The sequence below is a fragment of the Pelophylax lessonae genome (assembly GCF_965119305.1).
Source record: "Pelophylax lessonae genome assembly, chromosome: 9".
Lineage (NCBI taxonomy): Eukaryota > Metazoa > Chordata > Amphibia > Anura > Ranidae > Pelophylax > Pelophylax lessonae.
Genome location: NC_138776.1, coordinates 255,733,491 through 255,757,988, shown reverse-complemented (window position 1 = coordinate 255,757,988; position 24,498 = coordinate 255,733,491). Strand labels below are relative to the sequence as shown.

The window sequence follows — 24,498 nt, the reverse complement described above, 5'->3', positions numbered from 1 at the left end:
ATGATCAAATAGTACCAAAAGAAAGCTCTATTTGTGAGAAAAAAGGACATAAATATTATTTGGGTACAGCGTTGCACGACTGTGCAATTGTCAGTTAAAGTAACAAAGTGCCGTATCGCGAAAAAATGGCCTGGTCATGAAGGGGGGTAAATCTTCTGGGGGGTAAAGTCGTTAAGTTTAGTTATGGGGCCACTCCAGATGACGTCAGAGTGACAAAAAGCATAGGGCGGAGCCTACCGTCATTGCAAAACTTCCTGTTCCTTTCCGTGGAACGCAACGCGAACCCGGATTTCCTGTATTGTCCATACTAGCGACTGAGCGGTTTTAAATGTAATTGGATTATTACCTTTAATAAAAATGACTTCAAAACGGCATTACACTATGGAGTATATATTTTTCATGTCGGTGGGGAGATACGGTCACTGATTGGAGGCAAGGGGAGAGGATTCGCCCTAAAGGCAGATAAACAAAGTGGGGATCGATATCTGGTGAGTGCAACCCCAGTGGGGGACACGAGTGAAAGCACTGGGGATTCACCGCACTACGGGGTGTTTATTGGAAAAGTTGTTTTTTTTTTTCCCTGAAGTACCACAATGAACAGCAATGCTCTGGACTAGCGATCCTAATTGAAACCCATACTTTTTAATGAACTGCTTTTTATGAACTATTTTTTATGGACTGTATTTTTATTGGATTTAGGGGGATACCCCCTATCAAGTGGTTTATTGCATATTTATTTCTTCACTAAACTGTGGTTGAACCTTAATAATTAGACACTTTAATTATTGCACTTTCTTTGTATAATAATATTAGATATGCACCAGATATATATATATATATATATATATATATAATTACATTGTATGTGGTTTGTATTTTAAGCACTGTTTACACATCCACTATATTTGCACAATTTTTTATCATATTTTTTTATTGAACTTTGACAGGCACAGATTCACAATATTAAATTATTTATTTATTTAAGGTGACATTTGCATATATCTAATTAGATTTGAGAGCAGCTCCAATACCCACTTCCATTCAGCACAATCCTTTCAGACGCCATTTAGGTGGGTAGGTTTCAGTGGGGGCAGCAGCAAACATTTATTTTTGTCACAGATCCATAGCACAGGATTATCCTTACTTTTTCCATTTTAGTTATCCTTTTGCTTTTACTAATAATAAAAAAAAAATTTCTTTCCAACAGATGGATATGATGTTTTTAATACCTCTCAAGAAAATTCGAAGTCCTCTCTGGATTATAAACTGGAAGATGATGGAGTCTCTGAATATTCTCCGAGAGTAAACTCCACAGCTACAAATATACAACACAGAGACTACAGTGCAGAGAGATCACCAGATCCCTCTAATCATGAGGAATCTTCTTCTGATAATTCAGATACCAGTATACCTCGAGATGGGAACCAATTTCCTTGTCCTGACTGTGATAAATGTTTTATTGAGAAGTCCCATCTTGTTGTACATCAGAGGACGCACACCCATGAGGCTTCATTTCTATATTCAGAAGGTGAAAACACTCCTGCACACGAATCAGCACAGGTCCTACCTCAACCACATCACCACAGACGGTGGCCCTACTCGTGTTCGGAGTGCGGGAAGTCTCTGAAAACAAAATGTGAACTTCGCCTACATCAGAGAATCCACACTGGCGAGGAGATCTTCTCGTGCACCGAGTGCGAGAAATCATTTACGGCAAAGTCGCAACTGAAAAAACACCAGAGATATCACACCAGGGAGAAGCCCTTCTCGTGTCCCCAGTGCAAAAAATCATTTATGGAAAAATCGCAGTTTGTGGCGCACCAGAGATCTCACAGCGGGGAGAAGCCCTTCACCTGTAACGAGTGCGGGAAATCGTTCGCAACCAAATCGCATCTTGTTAGACACCAGAAATATCACGCTAATGAAAAGCCGTTTCCATGTTCCGAGTGTGAGATGTCCTTCACAACAGTATCAGGTCTTGTTAAGCACCAGAGAGTCCACACTGGAGAGAAGCCCTTTTCGTGTTCCCAGTGCGGCCGATGTTTTTCCCAAAAAGAAAACTTCATGACCCATTTGAAGCGGCACGCTGGCGAAATGCCCTTCTGTTGTTCAGAGTGCGGGAAATGTTTCAGTTCAAACGGACATCTTGTTACACACCAGAGAACCCACACGGGTGAGCGTCCTTTCTCATGTGCTGTGTGCGCAAGGAGCTTCACTCAGAAAATTAACCTCCTTAGACACGAGATGCGTCACAAAGGCGAGCGCCCCTTTTCCTGTTCAGAGTGCGGGAAATGTTTCATCGACAAAGCGTATCTGCTTCTACACCAGAGAAACCACACAGGGGAACGTCCTTTTGCATGCTCCGAGTGTGAGAAGAGTTTTACCCGGAGGGGTCACCTACTTAAACACCAGAGAACTCACACAAACGTGCGTCCTTTTTCGTGTTCATTGTGTGGAAAGAGCTACACCGAAAAAGGACACTTTCTTACACACCAGAGGACCCACACTGGCGAGCGCCCTTTTTCCTGTCCTGAGTGCGGGAAATGTTTTGCCAGCAAGGGATACCTTCTTGCACACCAAAAAAGACACACTGTGAAGCACCCTTTTCATGCTCAGTGTGTGGAAAATGTTTCACAGGGATAAAATATCTTCGTGTGCTGGATGAGATTGTGAGAAAACACATCGACCTTTGTGGAAAGGGGTCATACTTTGCCATGGGTGCCCTGAAGACCCTACAAAGAGAAAGTGCTCTTAACACTGAACATATATATTGACGCGTTTCAGGGTCACTGTTTCTGTGCTGGATTTTTATCCCTCTCTACTGTTTGATTTGCAATAAAAATTGTCTAAGGCTGGTGGCCATACATATGTCGAATTTCCAAAGAACATTCTTTCGCAAATCCAGAAATCTCGTGCTTTTTGTGATTCGATGGTGCCATCATTTATTTCGAGATTCGACTGACTAAGCCTTCAATTTCACTTTATATTGCTACAGAAAAGAATTTTCGTGGCCTGGGAATCTTCTTTTCTTTCCGGGAATTTTATTTTTTTTTCAATCATGCGCATTTCTTTTTTGATTATATTTCTCACACGATTCTCCCGTCATTGATTTAGAAAATCGTTCCTTTTTCAAAAAATTTACAACATCCCTGATCACCCAAATTCGAAGACCGCACGAAAATCGGCTGTTGCTGCAGCCCACTAATGGTGCGAAATTTGAACGATAATTCTTAAATAAGTTTTTGGAAATAAAATTATTTCAAAATTCGACCCATGTATGGCCAGCCTGACTCCAATACACCGAGGGCCTGGCTCCTTTGGATCGTATCTAGAAATAATAATTGTGACCAGAAATTTGTACCTATTGTTTTCAAAAATAAAAACACAGAAGGTTTGGAGTCCCCACTTTGCATATCTGCACATTGCATTCCGTCTTAGTAATGAGCCAAACAAATAAATATAAGGGATTTTTATGGTGTTAACTACTTCCGGACCGCCCGCCGCCGATTTACTACGGCAGGCTGGCCCTCATGTGTGAACCAACGTAGGTCTACGTCGGTCGCGCGCCTGCAGCTAGGGGGCAAGTGCGCCCCGTCGTTGGCGCGCTCCTGCCCTCACTTGTCAGCGGGGACTCCGATGCAAGGGGCAGGTGGCTACGATTGCCGCCTGACACCCGCAATCGTTCCCCCCGCTGAGAGAGAAGAACGGTCAGATGTTGTAATCACAGCTGACCGTTCTTCTCTCTGGAATGATCACAGAGTGCCTGTGATCCTTCTATATAGGATCACAGGTCTCTGTGATCATTTCACAAGCCCTGCCCCCACACAGTTAGAATCACTCTCCTAGGCTCACATTTAACCCCTTGAGCACCCGCAGTGTTAACCCCTTCCCTGCCAATGTCATTATTACAGTAACAGTGCATATTTTTAGCACTGATTACTGTAGTAATGTCACCGGTCCCCCCAAAAGTGCCAAAAATGTCAGTTAGGGGTCCGATCTGTCCGCCGCAATGTTGCAGTCCCGCAAAAAATCGCAGATCGCCGCCATTACCAGTAAAAAAATAAATTAAATAAAAATGAGATAAATCTTTCCCGTAATTAGTACACACAATAACTTTTGCAAACCAATCAAAATACGCCTATTGCGATTTTTTTTTTTTTTTTTACCAAAAATATGTAGCAGAAAACAAATTGGCCTGAAATGTTAAAAAAATTTTGATTTTTTAATTTTTTTTTTGGGAATATTTTATAGCAGAACGTGAAAATTGTTTTTTTTTTTTTTTTTTCAGAATTGTCGCTCTTTTTTTGTTTATAGCACAAAAAATAAAAATCGCACAGGTGATCAAATACCACAATTTGTGGGAAAAAAGGACATCGATTTTATTTGGGTACAGCACAATTGTCCCTTAAAGTAACGCAGTGCCAAATCGAAAAAAATGGCCTGGTCATTAAATCGGAGTTCCGGCCGAAAATACTTTTTTAAAATAAAAATACCTCCTTGTAATACTAACATAATGCCAATTACAGTAACCCTATTCCCAGATTACAGTACAGTATTTGATTGTATCTAATTTCTTACCTTTAAAAATGATTGCAGAGCGCGGCCATCTCCGGTGTGGGCGTCTTGAAGCCGCTGTGTCCTCTCTTCCTGATTCCTCTTCCAAGCTGGCTACCCAGAATGCTGAAGGCAATCTTGCACATGCGCTGTAGATTGCGATCGGCAATGAGAGGAGCGGCCGGCCACGCCCATTGCCTCCTGGGATTGATGACACACATCTCCCAGGACGCAATGCGAAACCGGAAGTGACGTCCGGGGCAGCGGCCGCAGAGGGGGGAGAAGGAGGAAGTTGAAGAAACAATCCTCCTAAAATAAGTTAAGGGACCCCAAAAAAAATGTTTAATTGCCCAATTCTTGTTTAGCATACCGATCACTGCAGGAATATGTAAAGTGTAAAATTAGGGTGGAACTCCACTTTAAGGGGGCAAATCCTTCCGGTCCAGAACTGGTTAAGCTGAAGCACTCAGCCGGCTCTATTAACATATACAGTGCCCCCCCCCCCCACATCACAGCACCCACATATACAGTGTCCCCCCCACACCACAGCACTCACATATACAGTGTCCGCCCCCACACCACAGCACTCACATATACAGTGTCCCCCCCACGTCACAGCACCCACATATACAGTGTCCCCCCCCACGCCACAGCACTCACATATACAGTGCCCACACCACAGCACCCACATATACAGATGCCCCCCACCCCACACCACAGCACCCACATATACAGTGCCCCCTCACATATACAGTGTCCCCCCATGCCACAGCACCCACATATACAGTGTCCCCCCACAGCACCCACATATACAGTGCCCCCCCATATATACAGTGCCCCCCCACACCACAGCACCCACATATACAGTGCCCACTCACATATACAGTTCCCCCCCACGCCACAGCACCCACATATACAGTGCCCCCCCACACCACAGCACCCACATATACAGTGGCCCCCCACACCCACATATACAGTGTCCCCCCACATATACAGTGTCACCCCCACACCACAGCACCCACATATACAGATTCCCCCCCCCCACACCACAGCACCCACATATACAGTGTCCCCCCAGTGCCCCCTCACATATACAGTTCCCCCCCATACCACAGCACCCACATATACAGTGCCCCCCCCCCACACCACAGCACCCACATATAGTGTCCCTCCCACTCCACAGCACCCACATATACAGTGGCCCCCCACACCACAGCACCCACATATACAGTGTCCCCCCCCACACCCACATATACAGTGTCCCCCCCCACACCACAGCACCCACATATACGGTGCCCCCCCCCCCACACCACCCACATATACAGTGCCCCCCCACATATACAGTGTCCCCCCCACACCACAGCACCCACATATACAGTGTCCCCCCCACACCACAGCACCCACATATACAGTGTCCCCCCCACGCCACAGCACCCACATATACAATGTCCCCCCACATATACAGTGTCCCACAGCACCCACATATAGTGTCCCCCCCCACGCCACAGCACCCACATATACAGTGTCCCCCACACATATACAGTGCCCCCCCATTCCACAGCACCCACATATACAGTCCCCCCCCACATATTTACAGTGCCCCCCACACATACAGTGTCCCCCCCATACCACAGCACCCACATATACAGTGTCCCCCCCCCCCACATATACAGTGCCCCACACCACATATACAGTGCCCTGCACCCACATATACAGTGTCCCCCCCACATATACAGTGCCCCCCCCCCACATATACAGTGTCCCCCCCACATATACAGTGCCCCCCCCCACATATACAGTGCCCCACACCACAGCACCCACATATACAGTGTCCCCCCCACACCACAGCACCCACATATACAGTGCCCCCCCACACCACAGCACCCACATATACAGTGCCCCCCCACACCACAGCACCCACATATACAGTGTCCCCCCCACGCCACAGCACCCACATATACAGTGTCCCCCCACATATACAGTGTCCCACAGCACCCACATATAGTGTCCCCCCCCACGCCACAGCACCCACATATACAGTGTCCCCCACACATATACAGTGCCCCCCCATTCCACAGCACCCACATATACAGTCCCCCCCCCACATATTTACAGTGCCCCCCACACATACAGTGTCCCCCCCATACCACAGCACCCACATATACAGTGTCCCCCCCCCCCCACATATACAGTGCCCCACACCACATATACAGTGCCCTGCACCCACATATACAGTGTCCCCCCCACATATACAGTGCCCCCCCCCACATATACAGTGTCCCCCCCACATATACAGTGCCCCCCCCACATATACAGTGCCCCACACCACAGCACCCACATATACAGTGTCCCCCCCACACCACAGCACCCACATATACAGTGCCCCCCCACACCACAGCACCCACATATACAGTGTCCCCCCCACGCCACAGCACCCACATATACAGTGTCCCCCCACATATACAGTGTCCCACAGCACCCACATATAGTGTCCCCCCCCCACGCCACAGCACCCACATATACAGTGTCCCCCACACATATACAGTGCCCCCCCATTCCACAGCACCCACATATACAGTCCCCCCCCCCACATATTTACAGTGCCCCCCACACATACAGTGTCCCCCCCCATACCACAGCACCCACATATACAGTGTCCCCCCCCCACATATACAGTGCCCCACACCACATATACAGTGCCCTGCACCCACATATACAGTGTCCCCCCCACATATACAGTGCCCCCCCCCACATATACAGTGTCCCCCCCACATATACAGTGCCCCCCCCCACATATACAGTGCCCCACACCACAGCACCCACATATACAGTGTCCCCCCCACATATACAGTGTCCCCCCCACATATACAGTGCCCCCCCCCACATATACAGTGCCCCACACCACAGCACCCACATATACAGAGTCCCCCCCCACATATACAGTTCCCTGCACCCACATATACAGTGTCCCCCCACATATACAGTGCCCCCCCCCAAAGCACACACATATACAGTGTGTGTCCCCCACACCACAGCACCCAGTGACCCTGCCCCTCCCCCACCATAGCACCCACATATACAGTGTCCCCGCCTACTTACAATGTATAGAGAATATAAGGAGGGATTGGTTTTCTCTCAGCAGCACTGGAGATACTCACACTGTGCTATCATTTCACAATCTCTTCTATACTGAGTGGAAGACAGGAAGTGGGGTCACGCAGACCGGAAGTGGGGGTCACACAGACCGGAAGTTGTGAGAAAGTGGAGAGGAAGTGTCAGCAGAAGAGGTGAGCAGATATCATTGTATAATTACACTGAGTGATCCCAGGCTGTGTCCTCCATGGTCACCGCCATGTCTTTTCTGTCACAAATGGAGAATTCAGTCACAGAAGAGCTGAGGAGACCCATCACCTCAGAGTTCCCGCTTCACTCCTCCTCCACTGCTATTGGCTGCACTCCCTCCACACCAACCAATCACAGGGCAGGAACACACTCACCAGGCAGATTCTGCTCTCCACAGAGAATCACCTCAGACCTCTGCACCGGGATTGGCTGCACTCCCTCCACAGGAACCAATCACTGGGCGGGATTAGAATTACCACAGAGACTCACCTCAGACCTCACTAGCCTCACACATTATTATATATATCTCTGACATATACCACAGTGCTGTACAGAGAGTGCAGTCTGTACCAGAGGAGCTTACACTCTAATGTCCCTCCCCCACAGTCACATCAGTCTCTGTACCAGAGGAGCTTACACTCTAATATCCCCTCCCCCACAGTCACATCAGTCTCTGTACCAGAGGAGCTTACACTCCAATGTCCCCTCCCCCACAGTCACATCAGTCTCTGTACCAGAGGAGCTTACACTCTAATGTCCCCTCCCCCCACAGTCACATCAGTCTCTGTACCAGAGGAGCTTACACTCTAATGTCCCCTCCCCCACAGTCACATCAGTCTCTGTACCAGAGGAGCTTACACTCCAATGTCCCCTCCCCCACAGTCACATCAGTCTCTGTACCAGAGGAGCTTACACTCTAATGTCCCCTCCCCCACAGTCACATCAGTCTCTGTACCAGAGGAGCTTACACTCTAATGTCCCCTCCCCCACAGTCACATCAGTACCAGAGGAGCTTACACTCTAATGTCCCCTCCCCCACAGTCATATCAGTCTCTGTACCAGAGGAGCTTACACTCTAATGCCCCCTCCCCCCACAGTCACATCAGTCTCTGTACCAGAGGAGCTTACACTCTAATGTCCCCTCCCCCACAGTCACATCAGTCTCTGTACCAGAGGAGCTTACACTCTAATTTCCCCTCCCCACAGTCACATCAGTACCAGAGGAGCTTACACTCTAATGTCCCCTCCCCCACAGTCACACACTATTATTATTATACATTATATAGCTCTGACATATACCAGCGGAGAGTACATGGGGGGGGAGGGGATAAAGCCGGATGCCCGTAGATTGGTCAGGTTGGTGATGTGGAAGGTGTTCTATAGCACAGACAGACATTTAACCTCTTGAAGACCGCGCCTTTTCTGGAAACTTTTTGTTTAAAAGTTTAAATCGGAATTTTTGCTAGAAAACTACTTAGAACCTCCAAACTGTATTTTTTTTAAAAAAATTTAAGCAGAGACCCTAGTGAATAAAATGGCGGTCGTTGCAATATTTTAATGTCACGCGGTATTTGCGCAGCAGTCTTTCAAACTCAAATTGTTTTTTTAAATGACACTTTTTTTTTTTTAATAAAAAAAAAAACGAAACAGTAAAGTTAGCCCAATTTTTTTAATATAATGTGAAAGATGATGTCCCGCCGAGTAAATAGATACCCAACGTGTCACGCTTTAAATTTTGCGCACACTCCTGGAATGGCGACAAACGGCCTAAAAAATTTCCATAGGTGACTCTTTAACAATTTTTACAGGTTACCAGTTTGGAATTACGGAGGAGGTCTATGGCGAGAATGATTGCTCTCGCTCTAACGATCGAGGCGATACCTCACATGTGTGGTTTGATCACAGTTTACATACGTGAGTATGACTTGCGTATGTGATCACTTCTGCGAGTGAGCTCGGAGAAACTTTATGCCTTAATGCTTTAAATTTATTTATTTTTTTCTTATTAACCACTTTCCGACCGGCCCATTGTAAAAACCCGGCCGCAAAGTGGTTGTCTAGTTCTGGGAGGGCGTACATGAATCGCACTCCCGCGCGCCCCCTGGGGCGCGCACACAGGAGTGTCCGTGCTCGCCGGGTCCCGGGGACCCGAGGCATCAAGGATCGTGGTAAAGGGCCAATGAGAGCGGTCCTTTACCACGTGATCATTCCGTCCAATGACGGAGCGATCACGTCACAACAAACCGGCGCATGTCCGGTTCATTTCTTTCCTCTCCTCGGACGCTGTACACAGCAATCGGTACAGAGTGCGAGGAGAGGAGAGAAACTGCTGCTGCTCTGCCTTAACTGTGCCTCATTGTGCCCCATCAGTGCCTCATTGTGCCCCATCCATGCATCATCTGTGCCTCATCTGTGCGACATCTGCGCCTGCCCATGCTGTCTCAGTGCTCATCCATCCTACATCTGTGCCCGCCCATGCCACCTCAGTGCTCATCCATGCCACATCAGTGCTCATCCATGCCACATCCATGTCACCTCAGTGCTCATCCGTGCTACATCCATGCCACTTCAGTGCTCATCCATGCCACATCAGTGGTCATCTGTGCCACATCAATGCCACGTCAGTGCTCATCCATGCCACATCAAAGCCACGTCAGTGCTCATCTGTGCCATGTCAGTGCACATCCGTGCCACATCAAAGCCACGTCAATGCTCATCTGTGCCATGTCAGTGCTCATCCGTGCCACATCAATGCCACGTCAGTGCTCATCCGTGCCACGTCAGTGCTCATCCATGCCACGTCAGTACTCACCGTGCCACACCCATGCCACTTCAGTGCTCATCCATGCCATGTCAGTGGTCATCCGTGCCACATCAATGCCACGTCAGTGCTCATCCATGCCACGTTAGTGCTCATCCATGCCACATCCATGCCAAGTCAGTGCTCATCCGTGCCACATCCATACCATGTCACTGCTCATCTGTGTCACATCCATGCCACGTCAGGGTGCTCATCTGTGCCTCATCCATGCCACGTCAGTGCTCATCCGTGCCACATCAATGCCACGTCAGGGCTAATCCATGCAACATCAGTGCTCATCAGTGCCACATCCATCCCACGTCAGTGCTCATCCGTGCCACATCAGTGCTACATCAGTGCCACATCCATTCCACGTCAGTGCTCATCAGTGCCACATCCATGCCACTGTAGTGCTCATGCATGCCACATCAGTGCTCATCAGTGCCACATCCATTCCACATCAGTGCTCATTAGTGCCACATCAGTGTTCATCCGGGCCACATCCATGCCACTAGAATGCTTATCAGTGCCCTACAGTGTCTCAACATCAGTGCTCATCAGTGCCACATCCATCCCACGTCAGTGCTCATCCGTGCCACATCAGTGCTCATCAGTGCCACATCAGTGCCACATCCATTCCACGTCAGTGCTCATCAGTGCCACATCCATGCCACTGTAGTGCTCATGCATGCCACATCAGTGCTCATCAGTGCCACATCCATTCCACATCAGTGCTCATTAGTGCCACATCCATGCCACATCAGTGTTCATCCGGGCCACATCCATGCCACTAGAATGCTTATCAGTGCCCTACAGTGTCTCACAAAATTTTAATGGGAAGTCAGGAAATGACGGTGCTCCCTGCATGTTGGGCCTCTGTATGTGGTCAGGCTGTGGAAAAGTGTCACATATGTGGTATCGCCATACGTCAGTGCTCATGCATGCCACATCCATGCCATGTCAGTGCTCATCCATGCCACATCAATGCCATGTCAGTGCTCATCCATGCCACGTCAGTGCTCACCCGTGCCACACCCATGCCACTTCAGTGCTTATCCATGCCACGTCAGTGGTCATCCGTGCCACATCAATGCCACGTCAGTGCTCATCCGTGCAATTCTGCTAGTACAAGTTTCTGTACGCTTTCCGGATGTGTCGTTGATAACTATGTGCCTGTCAAAGGGGATTGGTTTAATTTTTACCAATCACACAAGTCTCATGATATTCCACCCCTTTATGGATATGTTGCTGATAACTGTGGGTCTGTCAAGGGAATCGTCCAATCTCTACCAATCACACGGTTCTCATGACATCCCACCCCTCTCTGGATGTGTTGCTGAAAACCCTGGATCTGTCACGGGAATCAGTCTGATCTCTACCAATCACATGGGTCTCATGATTTTGCACTACTTTCCGGATGTGTCACTGATAGCCATGAGTCTATCAAGGGGTTTGGTTTAATCTCTACCAATCACATGGGTCTCACAACATCCCATACCTCTCTGGACATTTCGATGATAACCCTGGATCTGTCAAGGGAATCGGTTTAATTTCTGCCAATCACACATGTCTCATGACATCCCACCGCTCTCTAGATATTTTGCGGTTTACCCTGGACCTGTCAAGGGAATTGGTCTAATCTCTACCAATCACATGGGTCTCATGATTTTCCACCGCTTTCCGGATGTGTCACTGATAACCATGGGTCTGTCAAGAGAATCGGTCTAATCTCTACAAATCACATGGGTCTCATGATTTTCCACCGCTTTCCGGATGTGTCACTGATAACCATGGGTCTGTCAAGGGAATTGGTCTAATCTCTACCAATCACATGGGTCTCATGGTTTTCCACCGCTTTCCGGATGTGTCACTGATAACCATGGGTCTGTCAAGGGAATTGGTCTAATCTCTACCAATCACATGGGTCTCATGGTTTTCCACCGCTTTCCGGATGTGTCACTGATAACCATGGGTCTGTCAAGAGAATCGGTCTAATCTCTACCAATCACATGGGTCTCATGATATCCCACCACTCTAAGGATGTGTCCCTGATAACTATGGATTTGTCAAGGGGATCGGTGTAATCTCTACTAATCACACAGGTCTCACAACATCTCATTCTTCTCTGGATATGTTGCTGATAACTATGGGTCTGTCAAGGGAATCAGCCTAATCTCTACCAATCTCGCGGCTCTCACGACATCCCACTCTTCTCCGGACATGAATGTGTCGCCGCTGATAACTATGGGTCTTTCAAGGGGATTGGTTTAATTTCTACCAATCGCACAAGTCTTATGATATCCCAGCCCTCTCTGACTATGTCGGTGATAACCCTGGATCTGTCAAGGGAATCAGTCTAATCTCTACCAATCACACTCGTCTCATGGTATCCCACTACTCTCAAGGATGTGTCCCTGATAACCATGGGTCTGTTAAGGGGATCGGTGTAATCTCTACCAATAACACGGGTCTCACAACATCCCACTCTTCTCTGGATATGTTGCGGATAACTATGGGTCTGTCAAGGGAATCGGTCTAATCTCTACCAATCTCGCGGCTCTCACGACATCCCACTCTTCTCCGGACGTTTCGCTGATAACCCTAGATCTGTCAAGGGGATTAGTCTAATCTCTACCAACCACACAAGTTTCACGACATCCCACCCCTCTCTGGATGTGTTGCTGACAACCTTGGATCTGTCAAGGGAATCGGTTTAATCTCTACCAATCACACAAGTCTCACGACATCTAGCCCCTCTCCGGACGTTTCGCTGAAAACCTGGATCTGTCAAAGGGATTAGTCTAATCTCTACCAATCACATCAAAACTGTTACACTTGTAATGTCTATTTATATTGTCTCTTTACTACTTCTACTAAGGTATTAACCAACATAGGTACACTTTTATCAATATTTATTACTTGATCGAATAACATACATATTACTTATAACTTAAAGGGACCAGACCCTCCTACTTTTATACATCTTCATTATGACTTTCAAATATTGCGACATTATCAAGGGACATGATCAGATAAGACCTATTCACAAAAACTTCTACAAAAAAAGAAGCAAAATCCATTTTGTATGTAAAAACATTAAATATGGGGTGTCTCCATGCCTTCAAGTGTGTGATGGATGCTGAGCCAGTGACGAATCGCAACAAATGGCCTGGTCATTAAGGGGGCAAAACCTTCCGATCCAGAACTGGTTAATTGAAGAAATGTTTTTTGGATCTTAGCTGGAAGGGAAAGTAATAGTTTCTGCCACCATCCCGAGAGTATAGTTTGTCGATTTGTGGTGCCTCAAGTCAAGTATGGGATTTTAAGGGCAGGAGTAAAGCGAGTAAACAGTAGTAGTACAATTTGTAGATAAAATTTATTCACATGTATAATTATATACAGAGATTTGAGTGAATTAATGGGTAAAGTCCCATTGTGATAGTGAAGAGAAAAGAAGTAGTAGGTGTGGTTACACGTGAAAACGGTGACTTAGACAAGAAAGGTAGATGGTCCTGCTCTGCTGTTCCTCATATCAGAGAATGGGAAATGGTTGCAGAGAGGGGCCTGATCGGTATTCCAACATGTTTCGGCCTGTAGCGGCCTTTATCAAGGATGTTACCGATTCTAGGAATAAGTACAATAAATTGTCAGAAATAGTAGTATATAGTTGTTCAAGTTTAGGTTATATATAGAGTTGTAGATTAACATACATATTTTTTGTCCACTTTCTGGAGTATTGCTTTCCCAGACTTTTTCCAGGAGCTGCAGGAACAATGCTGTATTGGGTGAGAAAGGTGCGGTATGGTTGTAATTGGAGCCACAGGTGAAACAACCTGAAGAGTTGTTCATAATAAATAGTATAAAATAATAATAGTAATAATTACTTCTTGGGCCACGTTTTTCTGGTCCAATGTAGTTCAATGTGGCTATAGTGTATAACTTTCCACATTGATAGAGATCATCTGTGGTGTTTGCACATTGATGGGAGTCATCTGAGGTGCAGGGTATATAAGAAAGATGCATAGTAAGGTAAAGGATGGTTTGAGGTAAGAATAAAACATCCTTGAATGCAGTACTGAAGGTTGAAAATTGGTGAAAAGTAAGGATGCGGGTCCTTCTACATAGGAAAGACCCGACAGGAATTTGGGAAAAGGGTCAACCAACACCTCCAAACCATGCACATTGGCAATTTTTATGTGCCACTAGGCAGACACGTAAGAGACAACCACAACTATAAAATGCCTAAAATTAACTTCATGGCCCTGGACAGGATCCACATCCCACTACGTGGGGGGGACTGGAACAAAACGTTATTACAACTAGAAATGCGTTGGATTACTCTTCTCAAGGCCACTATCCCACCAGGGCTAAATGAAGCCCAAAGTTATCGTCCATTCCTCCCAGGATTCTCTTCCGGCAAAAAAGACTAAACTCATACCAAGAAAATCCACTTCCATTTAGACCAACCTACAATTGGCCATTTTTTGGCCATCCTACTCCCCAATACATGCCAAAAACATGATACCGGGATACCTGACCATAGAATACCCTCCCTACTCGGACCCTATCCAGACCGTCTCACATCCCCTCTCCCTTCATGATTATATTGCTGCACCTATATATCAATATATATTATATCTTGTTTATTTATTTAACCTTTCTCATATGTACTCAACTGGTGTTTACACATCTGTACAGTGTATCACCTTAAATATACCATATATACTGTCATGACACTGTTCATCCACTTCTTTTGCTCATTTCCTGCACTCCAGGAACTCCCGGCACGGAAACCCCCGATTCCCCTCTTGGATCGGGGCATTTTTAAGCCAATTGGTCGGTCCTGCACCCTCCACTATCCCCCTTGGGAGTTATTGGCTTTTTTTCCGTGTCGGCGGCCGCAGGGGCACGTCCGCACGGCTACAAGGGATGCCGCATCTGCCGCACGCAGACGCATCTCACGTCAGACCACGGACACCGCCCACAGGCGTCACACAGCGCATCACTGCGCATGTGCGACAGCCTTTAAAAGGCCGGGGAACACCTCCAGATCCTCAGTCTCTCCCCGGATCGCGCTCTCCCCGGATCGCAGGAGGACAGGACCTGGAGGCAACATGCTGTAACACCCTACCAATACCTTCTACAAAACGTAAGCATAGACTTGAAAAGATGTACCAACATCTCTCCACCAAGTCCTTACTTTTCACCAATTTTCAACCTTCAGTACTGCATTCAAGGATGTTTTATTCTTACCTCAAACCATCCTTTACTTTACTATGCATCTTTCTTATATACCCTGCACCTCAGATGACTCCCATCAATGTGCAAACACCACAGATGATCTCTATCAATGTGGAAAGTTATACACTATAGCCACATTGAACTACATTGGACCAGAAAAACGTGGCCCAAGAAGTAATTATTACTATTATTATTTTATACTATTTATTATGAACAACTCTTCAGGTTGTTTCACCTGTGGCTCCAATTACAACCATACCGCACCTTTCTCACCCAATACAGCATTGTTCCTGCAGCTCCTGGAAAAAGTCTGGGAAAGCAATACTCCAGAAAGTGGACAAAAAATATGTATGTTAATCTACAACTCTATATATAACCTAAACTTGAACAACTATATACTACTATTTCTGACAATTTATTGTACTTATTCCTAGAATCGGTAACATCCTTGATAAAGGCCGCTACAGGCCGAAACATGTTGGAATACCGATCAGGCCCCTCTCTGCAACCATTTCCCATTCTCTGATATGAGGAACAGCAGAGCAGGACCATCTACCTTTCTTGTCTAAGTCACCGTTTTCACGTGTAACCACACCTACTACTTCTTTTCTCTTCACTATCACAATGGGACTTTACCCATCAATTCACTCAAATCTTTGTATATAATTATACATGTGAATAAATTTTATCTACAAATTGTACTACTACTGTTTACTCGCTTTACTCCTGCCCTTAAAATCCCATACTTGACTTGAGGCATTCTCTGACTGGACTAGGTCAAGACTGTAATGTCACCGCCCCTCCTCGTCCAATCAGAGAACGCCTTTAGTACTACTTAGAGTACAACATTTAGAGGCAGCTCTCCGTCAGAAGGTCCCTGGAGTAATCCAAAAAGCATTAAAAGGATGAGAGAGTCCAGTAAAAATCTATTAAATAAATCAACACATTTCAGGGGCTCAAAACTCTTCTTTCTCTATTGTCCATTGACAGACGCAGCCTCCATCTTCATAAGCTGAATGGGTTATGCTGCCCCCTACAGGAGTCAGAATTTTTCTGGCAGTCAGTCTGGCAACCCGAAATGCCTCAGTATCAATTTGATTCGCAACTATTGTCCTGTATCCCTGTTAATCTATTGTCAGTATCCAAACCCTGTGAAAGCCCCCAAAACGCAATTACACTCTTTTTGATGTTAAAGAGAACTTCTTATTGGCCTGAAACAGGTGCATCCAAGCTACTACCTCCTATGCAAAGCCTGGTGAGCCTCAAACAAACAGCACCCACCCTGTGAGGTCTCTGTACACCTCTGTGTAACCCATACAATAAGCGGAAAAAGGCTGGTGCTAAGGATGTCGGCTAAAACATTGTTTATTTTAGCATATGAACAACAGTCCAATAAAAATCCAATGCGTTTTAGCCATCAGGTGATGGACGAAACGCGTTTGGTTTTTATTTGACTGTTGTTCATATGCTAAAATAAACAATGTTTTAGCCAATGTCCATAGCACCAGCCTTTCTTCTTATTGGCCTCATTCAGGTTCTTTTGGTGCTTCCTATCCTATCAATAATTTTTGGAACGCCTCCCCCCCCCCCCAGGCCTCGTGCTTCCTATCCTTCATCCCCCCCCCCCCCCCCCTTTGTCTCCTGCTCTACATATCCCTATTGTTTATTGAGTCCTGTATCTTGACTAGTTTTTTTGTTCTGTGATATGGTTTGCTGGCCCATTTTGGGATGTTGGTTTATACCATGCTTTCTGTAGTTCTCACCAATCTGAAATTAATGTACCACTGCTGTTTTCTTGTTTTGGAAATTTGAATAAACTTTATGTTAAAATATTTTTGGACCACCCCAGGGACCTTCTGGTGTACCTTGGTTGACAGAGATGTCCCTTTAAAGCAGGGGTCTCCAAACTTTCTAAACAAAGGGCCAGTGTACTGTCCTCAAGACTTTACGGGAGCCAGATTGTAGCTATTGGGAGTAGAATTTATCCTGGTGTCAGTGGGATTAAACAATGCATTTTTGGTGATAGGAGGAGGAATAGTGCCCTATCGCTGGTGTCAGTGGGAGGAATAGTGCCCCATCCTTGGTGTCAGTGGGAGGAATAGTGCCCCATTATTGGCATCAGTGGGAGGAATAGTGCCCCATCATTGGTGCCAGTTTGAGTAATAGTGCCCCATTATTGGCATCAGTGGGAGGAATAGTGTCCCATCATCTGTATCAGTGGGAGGAATAGTGCCCCATCATTGGTGTCAGTGGGAGGAGTAGTGCCCCATCATTGGTGTCAGTTGAAGGAATAGCGCCCCATCATTGGTATCTGTTAGAGAAATAGTGCCCCATCATTGGTGCCAGTTTGAGTAATAGTGCCCCATTATTGGCATCAGTGGGAGGAATAGTGCCCCATCACTGGTGTCGGTTGGAGGAATAGTGCCCCGCCAATGCGATCAGTGGGAGGGATAATGCCCCATCATTGGTGTCAGTGGGAAGAATAGTGCCCCATTGTTGGTGTCAGAGGAAGAATTAGGGCTCCATCGTTGATGTCAGTTTAAGGAATAGTGCCCCATCATTGGTGTCAATGGGAGGAATAGTGCCCCATTGTTGATGTCAGTAGCAGGAATATTGCCGCAGTTTGAAGACCCCTGCTCTAAAGGTCGGATTCTACTTTCTAGTAATAAAAGCAGTCAAACTGGAAAAAAAACCTCTGTGACCAACCCCAGTGGACAGGGCAAACATGTCAGGGGGTGTGGCCTGAGCGGCACTGGCTTCTGTTCAGCTTCTGATGTCCGAAGACCTGTGCTCGTGCTGTAGTGTTCCCATGCTCCGACGATCAGATCCATAGTAAATTCAAGCTGGCAACTCGGTGTAGTCTGTAAAACCGAATCTTTATTGGCTGCATACTGAAACACCCTGGTAAACAAGCGAAAGCATTTCGGATGTGACAGACTTCCTCATAGCACACACTGCTATGAGGAAGGCTGTCACAGTCGAAACGCGTTAGCTTGTTACCAGTGTGTTTTCAGTATGCAGCCAATAAAGATTCGGTTTTACAGACTACACCGATTTGCCGGCTTGAATTTTACCATGGATCTGATCGTCGGAGCATGGGAGCACTACAGACAGAGCACAGGTCTGTTACTGGCTTGAATTTACTACCGAAAGAAAGTAATTTAAATAGTAAGCTAAAAAGCTAGGTGTTTAGTGAAAGTCACAGGATGCTTTGCAGAACTCTTCAAGCGGCTGCACCAAATTTAGACCAATTCTTTTTCTTTGTCCATCCCTCTTAAGAACCCTCCACCCAAGGTCAAATGTGTCGTAATTCATTCTACTGTTAAAGGGTCCCCTCTCTCAGGGCCTGAAGATGGCTCCTGAATGGCATGAGTTCTCCAGTCTCTGATGAGTCCTGAGTTTTGGGACTCCGCCGGAGCAGAACATTGTTTGTCGGCAGAGTGAATCTTCTGGTGTCTGTTGAGAAGCCGCTTCTCTTTGAACTTTTTTCCACAGTCGAGACAGGGAAACCACGTCATTCCTGTGTGGACCTGCTCGTGTTTCCGCAGGAAGAGCCTTCGGGTAAAACGCTCTCCGCACTCTGCACAGCCATACGGCTTCTCACCAGTATGAAGCCTAAAATGGTCAACTAGGTAGGACTTCTGTTTGAAGCGTTTTCCGCACTCAGAACAGGGGTAGGGCTCAAAGCCGGTGTGGATCCTCCGGTGTGTCATGAAACTGGACCTATGGGCGAAGCTCTTGCCGCAGTCCACACAGGTAAATGGCTTCACCCCCGTATGGACCACCTGATGTCGGAAAAGGACAGCCTCCTGCGCAAAACATCTCCCGCACTCTGAACAGGAAAAAGGTTTCTCCCCTGTGTGAGTGCGCTGGTGGTTGAGGAGAAATACTTTGCGGGTGAAACAACTGCCGCACTCGGAACAGGAGAATGGCTTGTCCCCGTAGTGCATTTTCTGGTGCTCGCGGAGAGAGCCGCGCTGGCGAAACCTTTTACCACACTCAACACACTGATATGGCTTCTCTCCTGTGTGGGTGAGACGGTGCCTGATTAGTTCAGAGTTGAAGCCGAAACGTTTTCCGCACTCTGAACACTCGTAGGTCTCCTTGTCCGCTTTCCGAGGCCTATGGAGACCTCTGTCTTGTGTGATATGCTTGCCGCAATCTGGACAGAGGAAGGGAATCTTGTTGGAGTTGATGGTCTGATACTCTTCCGGAGGTAACTTTAACAAAAACCATTTGACACATCCTGAACAAACAAACAGGGCATCAACGACTCGAGCGTCTGTGACTGTCTCCTTGTTTCCAAGAGTAGGCCCGCCATATGTAGGGGGATCACTTGACAGATGGGCACTGGGGAGTCTTGGATGAAGATTGGGATTAGGAGGTGTGACTTCTGAAGAGCTGAATGTATCCATGTTTTCAAGAGGACCCCCGCCACATATAGGGGGGTCCAGTGACGTTTGGGTACTGGGGAGTCCTGAAAGAAGATTGGGATTGGGAGATGTGTCTACGGAAGAGTCAAATGTACCTGTACTCTTAGGAAGACGCCTGCCACATATAGGGGGATCCGGTGACAGATGGGTACTGGGGAGTCCTGGATGAAGATTGGGATTGGGAGATGTGTCTACTGAAGAGCCACATGTACCTGTGTTTTTAAGAGGATGCCCATCACATATAGGGGGCTCCAATGGTAGATGGGCACTAGGGAGTCCTTGATAAAGATTGAGCTTAGGAGGTTTGTCTTCTGAAGAGCTAAATGTATCTCTGTTTTGAAGAGGACACCCACTACGCGTAAGAGGAATCGGTGACAAATGGGCACTAGGGAGCCCAGAATGAAAATTGGGATTAGGAGGTGTGTCTTCTGAAGAGCCAAATGTATTCGTGTTTTCAAAAGAACATATTCTACATGTAACAGGATCCAGTGACAGATGGGCACTGGGGAGTCCTAGATGAAGATTGGGATTGGGAGATGTGTCTACTGAAGAGCCAAATGTACCCGTGCTCTTAGGGGGACGCCTGCCACATATAGGGGGATCCATTGACAGATGGGTACTGGGGAGTCCTAGATGTAGATTGGGATTAGGAGATGTGTCTACTGAAGAGCCAAATGTATCCGTATTTTTAGGAGTATGCCCACCGCGTATAGGGGACTCCAACGACAGGTGGGCACTGGGGAGCACTGGATGTAGATTGGGATTAGGAGATGTGTCTACTGAAGAGCCAAATGTATCCGTATTTTTAAGAGTATGTCCACCAAGTATAGGGGGCTCCAACGACAGATGGGCACTGGGGAACACTGGATGAAGATTGGGATTAGGAGGTTTGTCTTCTGAAGAGCCAAATATAATGTTCTCATCTTCTGAGTTACAATCCAGAGATGAATTGAGAAGTCCCTCAGGATGAAGATTTACAGCAAGTCCAATTTCTATTGAAGATTTGGACACGTCTGTGTCTTCTGTTTTACATCTCGGAAATGAGCCTGAAGATTCGCTGGTTTCCCATCCAACTGCTGGAGGCAAAGGAGAATTTATACTCACTATGGAATTATAGTCATACATGGTACAACTCATAGATTTCATTCACATAAACAATATTCAAAAACTTCCCATGATCTACCATTTTCAAATGAATGGTCTTTTAATTACAACTCATAACCACAAATAATTTCAATAAAGCAATAAATTTCCATCGTATATTCAGTTCTATCATATTTTCACTCGTGTTCATCATTGGCTTGGGCAAACCTTCCATCATACTTGATTGTAATCGCTGATCTTATACGCTTATTCGCCTCTTATCTCTTTTTTTGCTATAATATCTTACTAAACAATTTTCAGTCCGTCATTTACTAATTTTCCACCGACTGAAGCGTTTCGCCCCCTGCTGGGAAATAATCCTAGAGCTATATAATTAGCCACTTCAGCCCAGGAAGGTTTTACGCCCTTAATCACTTCTGGACCGGAAGGATTTGCCCCCTTAATGACCAGGCCATATTTTGCAATTCGGCACTGCGTTACTTTAATGGACAATTGCGCGGTCGTAAGACACTGTACCTAAATAAAATTGATGTCCTTCTTTCCCCACAAATATAGCTTTCTTTTGGTGATATTTGATCACCTCTGCGGTTTTTATATTTTGCACTATAAGCTCCTATATTGTGCTTACTAACTGTGGGGGGGGGGAGAGCTCTGTGAAAGGCACACAGAGATCGGTGTTTCAGCCTAGCTGAGACACACGATCCCACTGTGCCTGTCTGACAGGAGAGCCGCCTGCTTTGTTTACATAGGCAGGCGGCTCTCCTGTCAGTTTCCTTGAAGATCGCGGGAGGCCGGCGGCGATCGCTCCCGTTCCCCTTCGTGGTCTGACTCCCGCTGTGTCTAATCACAGCGGAAGCACGGCTCCGGCGGTGCGCGGTTGCCGCTGAGGCCACATGCACATTATCATGTAGATCTACGTGATTATGCGCAGCTGAGCCGCCCTGCAGCAGTAAATCTGCGTGGGGCGGTTGGCATGTAGTTAGAGTAGTTGTAAAGGAACAAGGTTTTTATTAACTTAATGCAGTCTCTGGTAAAAAGCCTTCAGGGTGCACCCCCCCCCCCCCCCAGTATACTTACCTGCAACCAATCTCGATCCAGCAAAGTGCACGAAAGAAGAGGCTTTCTCAGCTCTCTCCATCTTCATTGGTGTAGGCACAGCAGTGGAAGCCAAAAGCAATAGCAGTATTCTACGAGGAAGGTCGTGTAGACGAAACGTGTTAGCACCTACAGCATTGTGTCTTTATACTGTGTATGTAGCCAATAAAGTATCCATTTTGAAAAAGCAACTCAGGTTGTTGGCTTTACTTGACAAAGATACAAAACTGTAGCCCTAAGTAATTTTCCCACAATTTCTAGGATCTAATCTCTCCAAAGAACTGAACTAGTAAGCAACTGAACTGGGCACCAGCTATCTCCCCATTACTTCCTATTGACAGAAGAGGGGGGACCAAAATAGACCATAGTGGAGACCAAACAAGGAGAATTTGAGACTCTTCTCTGGATTTATTATTACTCACCTGTGCTGATCTCAGGAGAAAGTTCTTCCTTCTTACAGGTCTCATCACCCCTCACATACGCCTCTTCATTCATCGCTTCCACTTCAGAATTAGTGGGAATTTTATTCTTGATACCCCCCGAAAAAAAATAGAACAAATTTAAAGACTGAACCTTGGAAACCGGATATGAAATAAGGCCGGTCGCTTCAATCTACCTGATGATGGTGAGGGATGGTGAGATCTTCCTGTGTGGAATCCCGGGAATACAGAGGACGGGGACATCTCTCTGGTGGGTTCCCATTACTGGATCCATCTGTAGGAATCACACACACTGACTGAATACATTGTTTCTATGTGTTTATCAGATGATGGGGGATCTAGGTGGATCCTCCGTACTGCTCTCTCCTTTACAATAAAGTCTCCTCTTACCCGGTGATGTGAGGGGCGGCTGATTCTCCATTATGACGTCCTTGTAGAGATCCTTGTGTCCTTCTATATACTCCCTTCCCTCCATTGAAAATTTGATACGGACATCCTGACACCTTATAGGAACCTGACACACACAATGATACAGTCACCATCCAGACACATCCCTTGTCTGTTACTGGATAATGTCCCAGAATTCCCGGCACCGCTCACCTCTCCTGTTAGCAGCTCAATGATCTTCTGGGTGACTTCTAGAATCTTCTTGTCATTGGTTCTCTCCAGTATCAGTGAGGGAATTGGTGGATCGTTGGGCTTTCTTATTGGTCCATAATACTAAATAATAAAGTAAAAATCAAACATCTTATTACCCTCCTAGAATCCTCCTCACCTCTCCGGTCAGGTCTGTGTTTTATTAATAGAGATAAGAGTGATGTCATGTGACCTCCCAGAATCCTCCTCACCTCTGCGGTCAGGTCTATTTTATTAATAGAGATAAGAGTGATGTCATGTGACCTCCCAGAATCCTCCTCACCTCTCCGGTCAGCTCTGTGTTTTATTAATAGAGAGAAGAGTGATGTCATGTGACCTCCCAGAATCCTCCTCACCTCTCCGGTCAGGTCTGTGTTTTATTATTAGAGATAAGAGTGATGTCATGTGACCTCCCAGAATCCCCCTCACCTCTCCGGTCAGGTCTGTGTTTTATTAATAGAGATAAGAGTGATGTCATGTGACCTCCCAGAATCCTCCTCACCTCTCCGGTCAGGTCTGTGTTTTACTAATAGAGATAAGAGTGATGTCATGTGACCTCCCAGAATCCTCCTCACCTCGCCAGTCCGGTGTTCCGTGAAAAAACCATACCCGTGAGAAGACGATACCCTCGTCACTTCCGGTGCACCTACGGAGGGTATGGATTTATCACGTTACACTTGCCGCGGTTACATTAAAACAGCTCCTCTGCAACATGAGTCATCTCCGCTCCTACCCCTCTCACTTCCCTGATCTCGGCTAATAAATGTAAAAGCGGATCACGGAGCCGACATCTCCGTCATTTCCATTTCATACACCCGCCGCCGCTTTTATATTTAGTAGCCAACATCAGGGAAGTGACAGGGATAGGAGCGGAGATGACTCTTTTTGCAGCCGACCTGTTTTATGTAACCCCCGCAAGTATAACATTACTTACACTACCGTGATAATTTCATACCCTCCGAGCATGCGCACTTGTCAACTTCTCTGCTGTTCAATGATGTATCCGGGGCTCTGAGCATGCGCATTGCTACGCTGCTCAGCTGTTTCGGACAGGAAGTGACGTGGGTATGGA

At 46.6% G+C, this 24,498-nt stretch overlaps 2 protein-coding genes across 2 annotated transcripts in view; one reads left to right on the top strand and one right to left on the bottom strand.

The window, feature by feature from the left end:
• LOC309564391 (uncharacterized protein) overlaps positions 1 to 24,498 on the top strand; it is a 213,271-nt gene that overhangs the window by 90,289 nt on the left and 98,484 nt on the right. Inside the window, exon 14 of the mRNA XM_082269020.1 lies at positions 1,208 to 2,640. Coding sequence (XP_082125146.1) covers positions 1,208 to 2,640 — 1,433 coding nt within the window. The remainder of the gene's footprint in view (positions 1 to 1,207; positions 2,641 to 24,498) is intronic.
• Positions 18,988 to 20,873, bottom strand: LOC309562681 (uncharacterized protein). Its single transcript, XM_082266963.1, has one exon. It carries the CDS (start codon positions 20,755 to 20,757, stop codon positions 19,030 to 19,032), a length of 1,728 nt encoding a protein of 575 aa, XP_082123089.1. The 5' UTR covers positions 20,758 to 20,873; the 3' UTR covers positions 18,988 to 19,029.

What these genes read in the sequence shown, in the direction of transcription:
- LOC309562681 (XM_082266963.1), bottom strand. Translation starts at nt 20,757, where the DNA reads ATGGATCCCCCTATATGTGGCAGGCGTCCCCCTAAGAGCACGGGTACA.